The 16,299-nt window shown below is 44.9% G+C and overlaps 1 protein-coding gene across 1 annotated transcript in view; it reads right to left on the reverse strand.

Moving 5' to 3' along the window:
* Positions 1-554: 554 nt before the first annotated feature.
* The window catches only part of T265_04467 (hypothetical protein), a gene marked incomplete at both ends in the record, with an annotated part of 29,809 nt that continues 14,064 nt past the window's right edge, over positions 555-16,299 (reverse strand). The window contains 7 exons of the mRNA XM_009169216.1: positions 555-851; positions 2,342-2,534; positions 4,115-4,390; positions 8,449-8,582; positions 8,704-8,844; positions 13,345-13,532; positions 15,523-15,676. Of these exons, the coding sequence (XP_009167480.1) occupies positions 783-851; positions 2,342-2,534; positions 4,115-4,390; positions 8,449-8,582; positions 8,704-8,844; positions 13,345-13,532; positions 15,523-15,676 (1,155 nt within the window). The remainder of the gene's footprint in view (positions 852-2,341; positions 2,535-4,114; positions 4,391-8,448; positions 8,583-8,703; positions 8,845-13,344; positions 13,533-15,522; positions 15,677-16,299) is intronic.

Raw genomic sequence — 16,299 nt, forward strand, 5'->3', positions numbered from 1 at the left:
AAGAAATTATTNTAGCATACAAATGATTACCCCACTTTTACTGCGGTGACGACACCACACCAAGTCAGAAAACCATCGAATTTCGAGTAGACGTTCCATGACTTAAGTTCATTTCGTTTCGTGTGCTGCCTGACACTCACCTGCTTATGCTTCATCCATTTCACGAACAAGCGGCTTGCCGACTACGTCACGTGACAAGTTATACGAGTTTGTTGTCCGTCGCTTTGCGCACATTCACCTCCTATGGATAATCCACATCTAAGAAATTATTCCCGAACGACCTGTCGAAGCTCGTTTCAAGAAGGAATAGGGTAATTTTGCGGGTCACTCAATGGAGATCTACCGTATGTGCCTAAGGCTGAACATCCAGGAGGATGGTATTCGATACGTTCGAGTACTCTGGACACAGGAGTGGATGGTGATCACAGATGGCTTAAAGAATGTCTTGTTATCGCGATCAGCTTCGATTCACGGCCAATTGCTCGGCCGTATCATCCGTCAGGTGCAGCCTGGCGTGAAACACCAAATTCGAAAGAATTTTCAGAGAGGAATCACTCTTTATTTGTCTTGTTTGCTGTTTCACACTATTCAGATGGAATCTGAATAAGAGGATGCGCAATTTCTAAACGTCCGCTGTACTCATCAGATCAAGTTTACTCGCAGATGAGCAATGTTCAGATCATTGATGGTCAGTTACTCTGAAAAGCTAAAAAGAAAAAATCTGTCTGTTGGCCGTCGGGTTCGCTCTGTGTGTTCTGGGTATCGCAAGCGGAGTGGAGCGATTAAAGTTCGAAGAATTTCCTAAACTGTTCCAAGGTCATTCGTCCATCCGTACCGTATTCGTCCAAGAGCTATTTGGAAGGGAAAATAGACTAAAATAGTTTAGCTGTCACTTGAAGTTAAACGTCTTGGAGATGCGTGACAAGGTAACAAAATGGTTCTACATAACCAAAAGGAGCGCCATTTTCTCCTATCCTTTCTTCACAGTTTCAAAAGTAAGAGAAGACTACAGTAAAAAAGAGCTTTGGAGAAAGTGTAGCCTAGTCACACTCTAATACCGGGTTCATTTTCAAATGAGTTTTTCCCAGGAAGGGCAAAACCAGTCGCGGGCTGCCCCGAGTGTTTATCCACCTTCTGAGTAGTATGGGAATCACTTTCAATCTTCTTAGAGTTCGATTTGATAACATTAAAGTTTGTCTTCCTTTAAACGGTAAGTAGTGAATAAGCAATACTTTGTATGAAGGCCAGGACTGACAACACGCTTCGATCGCCCACTACGGTCAACAACTGAGTGGTCATCAAGCCAACACTGTCCAAGCATCACATGACCTAGCCTGCTTCAGTTGTATGGTGAGCTCCAATCAACACGTGAACCTTCTGCATTTGGTTTTTTAGGCTGTACCATCCCCTTGATATCCGCTACAGGCGAAGACAGTCGCCACTAACGTGATATCACGTGATCTCACTTGAGGCAATGACTACTGAGTTTTTAAGCTCCGTCACACTTGAATATGGCAATTCTGAAGAAAAGTGTGTAAAAACTCACATATGTATAAGATTAACGGTCTAGTTATTATCGAAACATCTCTGTGCGAGACAGCTCACACTGTGAATATGTTTGTTTCTAATCCTTCTCAGAATGGGAGAAAATTCACGTGTTTATGTGAGTTTTCTAGGGTAGAACGTGCCGTAGTTTGGTTAAAGGCGGAGCCACAGAACATTTATTTACTCTTCCACCATGAGTAAGTAAATACTATGCCCTTGGCATGAACCAGGCAAGGTAGAATTCGTGATGGTCTGTAGCGGTCGCTTGCTGTCACGCACACCCATTCTCGTGTGTGTGTGTGTGTGTGTGTGTGTGTGTGTAATTCCTTGCGTCCGTTCCGTGTGAAGCATGGCTTCTTACCCATACCATTCATGTTCGTACTTGACCTTGTACGTCACGCACTATTGATTGATATTGTGTTGTGATTGGGTAATGATTGTCAACACAAGTTTTCCAGCCCATTTTGTTTTTATTTTCCCTCCACATAAGTCAGATAGCTCAATGGTCCGTTAGAATCCAGAATATCAATTTTGAAGTTTTAAATGGGGTCTACAGCAAATTCAAGGGGAGCGCAGTTTTATCACTATTTTGTATTCAGTTCTTACCAACTGAGGTATGCCTCAGAATGAAATATCACAGCTGTCCTGACAACTAACCTCCCTGTTTCTCAACTTATAAAGTCAATAATAAACTCTGTGTATTCTTCCTGGAACTACGTGTCGCTTCTAGTCAACAAGACATCAAGAACGACGCCTAATCGTCCCAATGACAGCTGGTGTTTTAGTCTTATCTTACCGCATCCAATACATCTTCGTCCGGAGGCAGCTGGAGTTTTTTGCAAATGTCCTTTAAATTTTCAATGTCAATAAAGCCTAGACGATCTTTGTTGTAGTAGAGGAACATCTCGTCTATTCTGCTTCTGTCCGTGATAGCCAACTTCTTCAGTTGCGTCTTGATTTCATTCGCCAGTCCCAGTACGTCCCCATCACTGAAACAGAGTAATACGTTAAATAAATTAGGACAAATGTTGTCCCATTGAGATGTTCACACCTACGGGGAATCATTCGGACACTGTATACAAACTGATGAAAAGAATACACCGACATTGATTAGTAGTTATATCTTATATTATCTCCAACCATGTACCCAGGGGATCAAGCAAACCCCGGCCCGGAAGGCGATTAGCACAGATGTGTGGTACCACAGTGAGGAGATATGCACCTGATTCGAGTTTCGCTCAGCTAAACAGCAGTGAATATTTTTGGCCGTGCTGCTCGGAAATCCAGACAGTTGACACACCAGGTAGGCGTGTTACCGATTCGGGGAAGAGCACCCTCGAGTGCGGAGTTGTTATTGACCAAAACGAACTAAGCATCCTTTTGGACACTGCAAAGCTCTCCCATTGTTTCCATATCAACATTCCATCTGGTGCGCAGATGGCGGTTTGAAACTTGGTCATGTTCTTTCAGTAGTATGTACCATTACATACCTCCCCTTCAAATGTTTACATGAATGCTACCTATGAACCAATCACCTCAGTTAGATCCAATTCGGTAGCTGTTCTATTCAGTGTGCCCTAGGGTATATCGTGCAACGTTCGAAGCTGCCTCCCGACCATCCACCGTCCTGAATTATATAAACGTTGTCTTGGGGGCCAGTAACGACAAACGGGTCCTACCACAGAGTGCTCAACTTTCCCTCATTTTGCGATTCTGATGACCAATCAATTGGAGCTTCTTGCCTATGGGGAATAACCGTATCCCTCTAGCTGCCGTTTCCTCTTTGCTGAATTCTGCTCAGAAACAATCCGAACTGAGAATATTCGTCGATCAAGAGGAATGTGTTTTCAACTAAGCTCACCATGGTTATCACATCACAGAAACAGTGATCAACCAACCCGTTAGTCAGTAGTCACGTAACTCACCGAACAACACACGGAGAAAACCAAGAGCACCCTGACGAAAGGCCCATATCTGAGTACCACTCACATGGGGGTTCCTCGTACGTTCGTATAGTTAGTTGAGACGATTCCTGATCATATTACCTCAGGAGACTTCTGCACTGAAGGGCTGTTCTAGTCGTATCTTTCCAGTCGACATGTACTCATTCGTGCGCACACCTATCTTAGCGCTTCGTTTGCTACAGGAGATCATTAAAAAAAGACTACCGTCAAGTTCCTCATCATCCGACCTGTTAACACATTTTAAAGAGGGAATTCGTAGCTGGATCTGCGACAGAATAGGATCAATTGATCATATTCTATGGGTCACACTCTTGAGTGTACAGCACAGTTAACTTTCGAACGCAGTCCCCCCAGTGCAAAGTAGTCTGGTGTAATAAGAGCGCTTTGTGGACGGTGAGGACGAACTGGTTTACATTAAAAGGTCGAAATAGGTATTGTGTACGATCAACCGCCGGAAATAGTGTCGAGTAGCATTCAAGTGAGCGCATGTTCGACGCATATTTCTGGCGGGCAGTGTGGATCATCAACTGGAATACTCACACAAACTACTGTCATTGTCGATGAAGAATGTAAAGAAGCAAGAACAACTGACGACCAGCACTTACTGTCGCCTGATTTCCACCGGTCCACCTTTCCGTTGCCTCTGTTTGGCCACTTGAATAGCCCGCTCCTGTTCTTCCTTCTCTGTCATACGGGCACGCCAGCATTGAATGAGTTCGTCGGAGAATTGGTCTCTGTTAGCCTCCAAGAATTTAATCACAAACGAATCCGCATCGGTAATGATGAATCGACTTCCAAACACCTCGATTTTCGAACCAAGTGAAAAGTCCGCTGGACCATAATAGACAGGCATGTCCACACTGCTACCTGGCTTGGCAACTCTGAGGTAGAAGCATAGTAACATATGATACCCCTACCAATGGGGCAAGCAACTGTTTATCTATGTTCCACTGCAGTCGTCTCCAAATGGACAATACCTATTCAAAATTATTCTACAAACAACAAGTGGTCATAACCTGCCGGATTGTGACGTGATTTCCAGTGAATGGAGCTGGTTGTTTCTTATGGGTCAGTACGAAGTGACTGACCGCTAGTATGATTTGTGCTACACTCTGGAAGAGCTATGATGTTTTCCTCAAGAGATGCGTGACTGAGCAATGTGTTTAATGCTGCTTGGATGATCAACGGGAGTGCTACCGTACCTAGATAAGTAGTGCACATTTTACCAACTAAAGTCACGTGTCTAAGTCGTACCTAGCCTAAGCCTGCCAGACACGTGTTCTTGATAGATGAACAGATGGATGAACAAAGTTAACGGCTCACACATCCTTGAAGACAGTGATCTGATAGATGGAAACGCGTTATAGGCACCTGAGGAGAGCTGCAATTTTCTCATCAGCTAGAAGAATTTTCAATAGAGACGTCATCCCTTCATTAAAGCCAATCTATGGAGGAAGGTCAAGGAGCACTGTGCAGCTGTTTCATTCCTACTGTTAATCATCAGAAATGCGTATTTCAAGAAGCTGTTGTACGGCGTTTCGAACCCGCGACCTCCTAGTTACTAGTTTGAACACCTAACCGTTCTACCAGAAGCGGTTGATCAGCAGTGTGATTACCGCGCACTTACACAGGATATAGGATATAGCTCATCCTTCAATCACGAAGTCCACATCACGTGGTCAAACGTATTGACTGGTTCATCGAGCAACGACTTCTCCTACGGAAGTTTCACACATCGGGTAAAGTTTATTCTTCCATCGAGCTACTTATAGATTGCTGACGGTATGTGGAGGTGTGGGAACCTGTAAGTGAGGCGAATCTATGCTAGAAATCCGAGGAGCATTGTACAGCTGTTCTCTCCTTCCTGGGAATCGTCAGCAGTGGACATCTCGAGAAACTCCAGAGAATCTCGAACCCGCGACCTCCTGGCTAGCAGATTAGACGCTTAATTGTTCGGCCACGAATTACTGGTCAGCGGTGTGACTAACTCACACTTACACAGGATATAGCACTGCCCATCCCTCGATCACGGAAATCACATCACTTGATCACACACTGACTGGCTCCTCGAGTGAGGACCGTTCAGATGGGAGTTTTACTCATCCCTTCCTCAAAATCACTACCAAGTAACCGTAGTAGCATGTTTGCATTTTGTTTCGCTGGTTCCCTCCCGTTTCGTGTTGATTGTTCCAGGTGGGAGGTGGCTACCTTACCATTAATTAAGTGTAACTTTCTGGATCTGTCGGTTGAGTGGGGTGTGGTCCCGACACAATACAACAAAACGCCACTATTAAATGGGATAATTTAAAAAAGACAAACCTAAACTTTTTTTAGACCCCTGAGCGAACAAGAGCAAGGGACAGTGAGTGGAAAGTCTCACTGCTTGTGACTTGGAACCAGAGTGCGCTGGTAATAACACGCTCGATTTGTATGTCAGGATGTCCGGTACGACAACGTGAAGCACCAGTGACGAGCGAATCCCAAGTCTTTAGTTCGGACTCACGAGAATAATTGAGCCAGGCCAGAAGAGGGGATGTTCAAAGGACAGTGATGTGAACAGGAACGACACAAATCCAGAAACTACCACTTACAACTAGCTTCAGGCAACTTGCCAAATTTCCAAACCACGTTGGACGTTTGAGTTGCGACAAAAGCTGACCTTTTAAAGTATTAGTGAAAAAGTACTGCAAATTGTTGGACTATGCGTAGTGTAGGACATCCCTCACTGTCTTCAGACCAAATTTTGCTCCCTGAAGTACAAATGTAGCCAAATGCACCTGGGCAATGTACACAGCTTTGGAAGGCTCCACAGGTGATCCTTTTGTTTGGTGGAGTGGATTTAGCCTCTAGCAGTAAAATACGCTGAGCTTCCTCCCAGAAAGTCAGGCAACAAGAAGTGAGGAAAAGTATGCCGTCAAAAAATAGACGAAATTATTGTTAATTTAGCACAGTTTTGCTTTCGCACTCGATTGTCTGATCGACTGATCACACTCTACCAATGTAACGGTGATACTACTGATGGGAGGGCATGCTAGTAGTATGTCTTCTCGCAAATCCGCTTTGTCTTTTGAAAAGTGAGATCTATTACGGAATTTGTGGAGTCACTTTGTAGCATTTGCTTGGATTTGAGCAACAGTCAATGAATATCCAGGAAAGTTCAGAAAGACGCGTCCAAAGAGAAGATGGGTATTCAGTTTTTGCAAACAAGATGTATATGAGAGTTTTGCTTCCCTGCCCTGTCCAATGTAACTGTTCCGTTGGCATTTTCTAATAAATAACTCCTCAGCAAAGACCTTCTTTTCACCGATATACTGCTGTATGTACTATACTATATAGTACTCTACTATACCTTGATATCCTCCCCTATACTATGTTATACTATATGCTGTATACTGCACTACACTGTACCGTACTATGCCTTGGTATACTATATTATACTATATTACGCTATATTGCACTTCACTATACTATATTATACTACACTATACTACACTATACTATACTGTACTATGCCACTATATACTCTACTATATTACACTATATTACATTACAGTCTTGCAGGCAGGCATCCCATTTCTAGGTCAAGTGTGAGTTGTACTAGATCACTCTGTCAGTGCATTGGACAATAGGCAATCGGTCGCTCGTGTAGCCAACTAGAAGAGAAAAAACACGTGTTCATCCATCGCGCTGTCTGCACTCCCATAAAGGAGAGCGGTGGCTTTCAGGCCCTCGAGAAATTTTCAACCTTACGAAACATTGCTCGCGACTTCCCAACTGATTTACCTTGATATACAATGAGGCTAGAGGTGGAAGTCATCTGAGTTAAACAACGAACTTCCCTGTACCGCCACAAATCAGGTGATGAGCACATCAAAACCTCCTAGTCAACTCAGTCATCTCCTTGAATAGGGTCCATGGAACAAAGCAGATTAGTGACTTTGATAGGTATGACTGGGTCACGCAGCTGATGGCGGTTATTCATCAGAACAATAACCTTCAGTGGGTAGTCCTCAGTCCCTCACTCTTCCTATCCTTAATGAATGAAGCTCTTGTGCAAATGAGATTATTTGGCGATTTTCATATAAATAGAACATAAGATGAACGGGAACTTGGAGACCATGTTCATCATCATCATCATCATCATCATCGACAGCATGGCATCAGTGGTCAACAATGATGCTTCACCGCCGTACAATCATGATTTATTAGAAAGCCTTATTATGAAGAAAAGAGTAAAGGTGGACAGGGAAGGACTCAGTGCTAGCTTACCACAATCATTCCGAGGTGCCTACACCTCCAGACATTCACTCAGGCGATCTGGATAGAAACTGACAACAAGAACGCCACTGACATCGGTTGGCAGCTATATCTTATAGTGTCTCCAACCAGGCACAGTGAGGATCACGTGATCCCCATCCTGGAAGGCGAGTAGCACCGACAGCACCCAAGCGTTTCGTGATCTCTTTCATACTCCTCTGCCAAGTCAAGGGTTGGCTACCTCTCTGTTTACGCCACTCTGAATTAGGCGTGGAAAACAGCACTTTCTTCGGCCAACGGTGTTTCGGCATACGCAACACATGTCCCAACCAACGCAGCCAACAAAAAAGCAGCCCGTACCGTAGCTTGATACACACGTCTATCAAGAAGGGCGGATTTCGTCGTGGTCAAGGTTGCCACGGTTTCGTTCCCCGACGGTTTGGGGAAGTGGGAGCTGCTAAATTGATGCGTAAATACAGTATTGTCAGGGAATTGTTAAGCGGGGGAACTGGGAAAGGAGCTATGCAATGAAAGCAATAGTTTGGATACACAAGCGCCATCGAGTGAGCTACTTAATCATGTCTGACAGTATCTTGAACCATTGATGTGGCCCGTCTCGAAGTGCCCATCCAGGAAGACTCCAGAAAATACTGCAACCAGTCCACCCCCAGACTACACTTACCTCGCTCCTCTGAGGAAAGTTCCACCAGGGAATCCAGAGTTCCGCAATGGGGTCTCATAGATTGAGATCATGTCGTCACAAAGACGGTACTTGAATATGAAACGTCGACAGGCATCTTCTGGACGACTGCTGTCCTGTAACACGTGAAGGTGAGGTCATGGTTTAGTAAGGGCGCGGAACGTCTACCAATGAGAAACGTGAACAAAGCTTGATGCACAGTCGAATATGAGACCGGTTAACCAATTCGGAACTCACCAGTCGAGCCTCATAGCGAAGTATTTTGTTGGCATAATCAACGTTTTTGGCAAAGTCGGTTTTTGGAGGACGGGGAACAAACGACTTTGTCGAGGAAAGGCTATCTTCCAGACTGCCAAATCCATTGTAAGGCGGTATTTCCTGAAGAAAAAGAGGGTCAATCAGTCGGGCATATCATTAGCTGTAAGTTGGTTCTTGCATACTATCGACGCAGATGGTAAACAGAGACTTGGACGCCATTACCAGCAAACTCAGCTGCGCTGGTCAGTGCCATCTTCCCGGATGGAGACCCCGAGACGGGCCACATCAATGGCTAGGGACATTATCAGACATGGCCCAGTCGCGCCCTCAATGGCGCTCATGCATCAAAGCTATTGCCTTCAATGCATAGCTCCTTTTCCACCCCCCACCCCGCTTGACAACCCACTGACAGTGCCAGGTTTATTCACCAAGTTACCAGCTCGCTCGTGCAATGCGCAGCTACCTACCCCCTCCCCCAAATCATCGGTGAACGAAACTGTGGCAGCTACAACCAGTGTACGACGAGTACGCGGTTCTTTACGGCTGACATGATGATGATGATGAATGGGGAAGTTTGATATACCTACAGTTAATAAACGACTCCAGCTGAAGTTAGGCTATCCTCAGTATTGACGAACGAATGGATTACGGTAACCCTATGTTCTGTCACCACAAGCACAAGTTAAGAGTGTTTTGGGCTATCAGTTTTTACGTACAGGACTGTTCGCCTTGGGCCATGCCACGTGTAATGTGCGCACATACGTACTATGGACGCAGAGGAGAGCGATTCTTAGCCTGATAGTCGTACTTACGGCTCTGGCTGTTTAGTTGGAACTCTGCCAATGACCTTGGACCTCAAGAAAGCATTCGCCGAATGAACTAGACTCTTGACTGCACATACACTCATTTGCGTATCAGTTCGATTTTCACTGGAAACTGTACCGAATGTCTCCTTTATAATGTTTTTCTCCAACTGAATGTGTTGCACCAGACTGTCCCATGTTTCAGCCGGTAGGAAGTTCGAGATATTGCAGTATGTTATTGTCTAGACGTAACATGCTACTCATGAGGTTGCTGAAAACTCTTCGACAGCCCGGGACCAGTTTCATCCTCCCCGGGGCTTATCAGGTAGGCGCGGTCCCCAGGTTTCCCTCGACCCTGTGTTTTAATTGAACCCAAATTGCACGAAATGGGGGAAAATTCACTCAGTTAATTACCTGATAAGCCCCAGGAAGGTCGAAACATGTCGTGGGCTTTGGAAGAGTTTTCAAAACCCATACGAGTAGTATGTTACGTCTATACGGCTAGCAAGCCCACTCTTATTGGGTGCGTGTGCGGATGTCATACATTCAAATTTTCGTTTGTTTGTTCCCCCTTTTTGTCGCGGATTAATGCGACCGCCCACCGCTGCGATGCTGCTGATGAAAGTGACACAGGGGTGTAGTTTTTGCCCTAGAGAGAAGACATCAGGTGACTGGCGGTAAGTATTCTCCGCTGTGGAGTGGTCTCTTCTGCGGGGACATTTGCTCTGGAAGTACGTTTCCAGTATTCGGGCAAACGCGGTCACCATAGAGGTCAATAGCTAGTGTTAGGGAAGTTATGTTTTCGGCCCTTATTGGCCCACTTGGTTGGCTGGGCATTCGAGTGCGATACCTCAGCCAGTTGCAGGTCATTAAGTGTGACTGAATTATGATTGGCCTAACCCCGGTCTAGAATATTCCGTAGAAATTTTTCCCTAACCCCCCGCGAGTTCTCTTAGAGACCTGGCGTTTTTGAAGGACTCTCATATGTCGTACCGGCAAACATTGAAGACTGATTTTGAGCTCTTTATTGCTTTAGTTTTCCAGTGGCTTTAATAGCCTCATGGACCACCATATGGCACCGCGCCCACCTGATAGTGAAGTGTTGATTTGCTTCACCTGTGATGGTGCTGGAGGTGGCATCCTGCCACTACCGTAGTTTGTCCTAACTATCCGCATAAGTCCGTCCCTGGTGTGGTTGGCGAATGGTCTGACCAGAACCCCATTAGGTGCAATAACTATGCACTCCAAGCTTCTATTCTTTTCAACTTTATTTGGCAGTCACCACATACCTGCAACATATGTCCACCTTCTTCGATTGCCCCTGGTCTTTTCCCTTCCGGTTTGAACGGGTCAAAATGCACTTATGCTGGCATACAAAACTACCCCGTACGCGCAGACTGTATTGACCATGTGCGAAAGACTAGTTCCGAAACGGGCATCAGCCCTATAGTTACTTGCGTATCTCAGCATATACCTGATGTTCTCCTGTAACAAATGACTGACTGTTTGTATCTTTAACTCACCAAGTTGAGGGCCAAACTGTTTTGCACTGTCTAATCTCCTGCCACTTCAGCGAAACTAGCTTGAACAGCGTGCACAATAATCACAAACGGGGTTCAAGTAGAACATAAGATTGACGGAAACTCGGGGACTGCGCCTACCTGATGAACCCCAAGAAGGGCGAAACCGGCCGTGGGCTGTCAGAGAGTTTTCAGCAACCTTGTGAGTAGTTTCCCTCATGAAGGTTATTCACAGTTACGCTGTTTGACTGCCTAGCTTGGCTAACCAACCCACTGAAATACACGCTGAGGATGAAACATCTGATTACCACAACGGATTTGGTGGTTGTTCCCGTTGTTCGTTACAGAAATTCCTCAGCAACCATCCATCTTGCCGAACAAATAAGCATTTCGAGCAGGACCACTGTTGAAAGAATCGCTGGTTAGGTCCCATAAACCGAAACTGATATTTCTGAGTAACATTCAACTACAGTGTGATTGGCCCAGTGGTCACACACATTTCGTTTAAAGTCCTAAAGAAGTGGATGTATCTCGTGCGTATTGGTTGAACGCGAGATGCTTTGCGGTCCCGGGTATGAATGCTGACAACATGACTTACCAGAGCATCACCGCAGTGAGGCATACGCATCCGAAAATGAACAGTACTGGATTGTACTCTAATGCGGACTAACTGCAGTGTTGATCATTCTCCTGACTTGAAGAAGCATAAACAGTTTTGAGGGGCCTCTAGGATCTTTCAACCCGAGATGCAATCGCCCCACAGGATAGTTCCAAAAATACAAAATTTAGTGTTCTGACTACTGACAAAGCCACGAGTAGTTTATTTTCGTGAAAGAAACGCTGAGCAAAATGGGCAGTCCGCGTCAGCATTGAAAACAGCGGTACTCCACTGCCCCAGAAGCATGTCAGTTTATTTGAATAAAGCCTTATAACGGAGAGCAGGATAGGCGGACAAGGATGTGGATATACGATCTTTCTACAGTACGACATGATTAAAGTAGCAGATCCTGTGGTGTGATCTGAGCCGAAGCATGTCGTTTATTTGAATAAAGCCTTATAACGGAGAGCAGGATAGGCGGACAAGGATGTGGATATACGATCTTTCTACAGTACGACATGATTAAAGTAGCAGATCCTGTGGTGTGATCTGAGCCACCAATTCTGACCGGCAGTCTTTCTGAAAACCCAAATGCAGAACAAATCGAATAAGTTAACGTCCCATGTGCTTCTACACACTGTTTAGACCATGAGTGAAGCCGCTTCGTGGCTCTACCTGTACCAACGTGCAACCTTGACCGACAGCATGTATACTCGAATTTCCCATCCATTTTATTCACCTATTTACCATCTGCATCACAAGCCATGCTCGCGACCTACAACCATATCAGATCAAGTTGTCTTCAAGTTTTTGCAGCTGTCAGACAAGGATAGACAGCCCACGCTTCACATTACACGCGACAAATAGGCATGCAACTCCACTCAACACACACACATAGGGCCGCTCCACAAGTTCACTGCTGAGAAAACACGTCCCGTGTCCGGACATTCAGTCAGTAACTCACACCAGTCGTCCTCAAACGATAAGTCACCATTTGACTTATTCCACTTGTCACAGTGTATTTAGAGGTGAACTGAATTGTGGTGGTAATCATCATCATTCCTATTAAAACAGATATTTGTTAGTGCTTGACACCTGATTCTTAAATTAATTAATTTACAACTAGAGCAGTAACAGATTCCTTTTAAAAGTAATACGGCGCCCACGGGTATGGCTGACTAAGCGATCGATGCTTTAGTGAGCTCCAATTCTTTAACATTACGAAGAAAAACAGTTGCTTTCTACTATTTTTCTTTTTTGTGTGAAACCTGATTAGGCTACCGTCTTTCTGGATGGAGACCCCTAGACGGGCCACATCAATGGCTAGAGACATTATCAGACATGGACCAGTCGCGCCCTCAATGGCGCTCGTGCATCAAAGCTATTGCCTTCAATGCATAGCTCCTCTTCCAACCCCTCTCCCCACTTGAAAGCCCACTGACAGTGCTGGATTTATGCACCAATTTTTTAGCTCCCGCATGCAATGCGCAGCTACCCACCCCCCTAAATCATCGGTGAACGAAACTGCGGCAGCTACAACCACTGTACGACGAGTGCGCTGTTATCACAGCTGACAATCAGGATGATGAACGATAATACTGATTGCAGAAACATTCAAGGGGCGATCCAAAGTACACACTGAGATTCCGCTCTGGTCAACCCGCGAGCAAATACCATGCAATGAAAGTAAATTTATTACCTTTCTGGGTGGTGGCGGCCTTTTGATTTCCACGTCCACGGGGGTGAAATCGGTCAGTCCGAAATTCTGATAGTACCATGCTTTGGTGAAACTGTCACAATCATAGATGAAGAATTTTCTCCCCAAAATGTTTACTGTGTGACCGATACGAAAGTCTTTGGGCGAGAAATATTCTTTGATCTCGTTTTCTTGGAGAATAGAATAGATAACAATAGTGAACAATACTAAACATGAGGATATATGTGAAGGATGGATAGGAATGTTAAGGAGAAAATTCAGAACAACTACTCAAGTACTCTTTTCATGGAGGAAACTACTCACAAAGTTGCTGGGAACTCTTCGACAGCCCACGACGGGTTTCGCCCTTCTTGAGGCTGGTCAGGTAGGCGCATTCCCCAACTTGGACTGTTTACGAGAAATGCACTCATTTGCAAATCAAGGACTTGTTTGATGTGGCATCTAGCAATTGAATTTGTGGATGTCCTAGAAATAAGTGTGATACCTACGTCAGTCCAGTTTAATTTCTTAACCCTTGTCAGGTGCAAGCATTCATCTTCAACGAAGTAGCTGGTGAATGTGGTAAGTCACTTGTGGCTGTAGATTGCGGTCTCTTGGTCACCCGATAAGAGGCGAACATTATCTCCTTAGAAATCCATGCGGTCTACTAACTACTACGTAATTTTCAGTAGCTGGTATTATCGGATGATACGGTACTGCACTGTTTGCTGACATCTGCAATATCCAATTGCCCAAATAATATATGACAGCCTGGTGACAACCAATTAACCCTAGTTTGTGGTAACAAGATAATTGGTCTTGTGACTTCTTTTGGCTCAAGCAGTTAAGAGAGCTCAAGGCAGTTACATCCCGGAGGAGTTGCTTTGGGCATTGAGTTATTTTTCGAGGCAGTATAGACAACATTCTGGCTTCTGGTACCCTCAGACTAACATGTATATGTCCGGTTGAAGGTTAAACCTACGTAACACTGCTTCCTTCCACGTAAGACGCTCCCGGACAGCAATTCTACTTAAAGGTGAAGACTGGCAAGGTATTAGAAGTTCACAGAGACTTCCATTTGTCCTTCTAAAAACCCTACCTTTTATGTACTGACTCCAATCTCAGTTAGGTGTGGTGATGCCAAGCAGCTGCACTGATGTGTGGAAGGGGCGAGATGGCTCAGTGGTTAGAGCGCGAATTTACTGACCAGAAGGTCCATGGTTCGAACCCAACCTCTGACTTTCAACTTCCTCCGTCTAGGTTTGGGCAATCTAGCAGTATCCCAGCCCTCGTGCTTCCTTCGGGTGACATGGCAGTTTGGCACCGAAAGGGTGTTACACCCAAACGATTATCATTACCTCTTCACTGTCAGTAGAATTTTCGGATAAAGGTTTTTTTATTCGTTGGGAGCGCTTGGATTATCAACCACCTGAATGGCGAACGGGCACTCATTACTGTGACGTGTTAAAATGGACATGATCACTCGCAATGGGTACCACACATTTTCACTAAACAAAAGCTGACCGAGTATTCTGGAAATAATTTTCATGGGACTGCAAGCTCAACCAGCAGATCACACAAGCCCTCAAAGGTCAATAGCCTACTCGGGATCGGCTGGACCCGAGAAGGGAGTTTCGCCATTTCTGACGGACATAACTTCATCGCTCTTTGACGATCTTTGTCTCATTGTATCATTTCAGAAATGACTTAAGTGCAACGTCACATTTTTGGCTCTAATTGCATCTGGGACAGTGTTTCGAGATCCCAGTTCACAACACCCACAGCATGTGCGAAAATGTTTGTTTGTTTTTTGCGCATAACTGCTTGCGTGTCCAAAATAAGTAATCAGACAATTCACAGAACAGACGGTTTTGATGATTTCTGCTCACTTGTTTGTGTGTATTTATTTCAAAGCTGAGTTCAAACACCAACAAAATAAGGAAAATATGTACCATATCATGACGAGAGGGGGATGGTCACCCTTCTTGCTTCGGTCAAAACCGCTTCAATTGGAGAGGCTTTGAATTCTATCCATACTACTACATAATTTATAGTAGCATGGATAGAAGTCAAGGCCTCTCCAATTGAGGCGGTTCTGACCGAAGCAAGAAAGGTGACCAGCCCCTCTCGTCATGACATCGTACATATACGTACATACAAGTGAGAGCGTCCCTCACTTACCTGTCAGTTCCATCGACACACTGGGGAACGTCGGTGGAACGTCATCACGGTCTTTTGGAACGCGTGATCTCCGAAGCAACAGGGGGAACGGATCACGTCCATCATTGACCTCATGGACCTCCACTACTTCTAACGTGTCGTCGGCCAAATAATACTAGGTAGTAAAAAAGGAGAGAAAATCCGGCAAAGTTATCGCTAACATGAAGAAATCAATCCCCGAATATGCTTCTTGAAAAGACATGTGACTCAAGAAAGTCTGATTCATTCGCTCGCTTGTGCTGTTAGTTGAATGAATTCTAGTGATACAAGTGTCACAACTGCCATTTATTCACAAAACTACGTGGTCAATCCCCAACTGGCAAACTTCACAAACGGTAAATTTCTGTTAAAACATGTTTCACTGACGGTGCTAATGTTTTCAGTAGAGTACACGATAAAACATTCTTCGTTTGCCAGATTGGAAAAGTTCAAATTGCTCTGTGAGTGTGTCGAGCCTAGGTGAAGAGGGTGTCACTCAATGAGCTCGTTCGTTTGTGCCTGCTTGTAGACGCTACAAGATATGGCTGCCAATCGATGTCAGTGGCGTTTTGGTTGTCAGTTTCTATTCAGATCGCCTGAGTGAATGTCTGGAGGTGTAGGCACCTCGGAATGGTTGTGTTATGCTAGAACTAAGTCCCTTCCCCGTCCAACTTTACTCTTTTCCTTACAATAAGGCTTTCAAATAAGTCATGGTTGTGCGGCAGCGAAGCATCGGTGTTGAACACTGGTGTCATGCTG

This window comes from Opisthorchis viverrini, assembly GCF_000715545.1.
Source record: "Opisthorchis viverrini unplaced genomic scaffold opera_v5_76, whole genome shotgun sequence".
NCBI lineage: Eukaryota > Metazoa > Platyhelminthes > Trematoda > Opisthorchiida > Opisthorchiidae > Opisthorchis > Opisthorchis viverrini.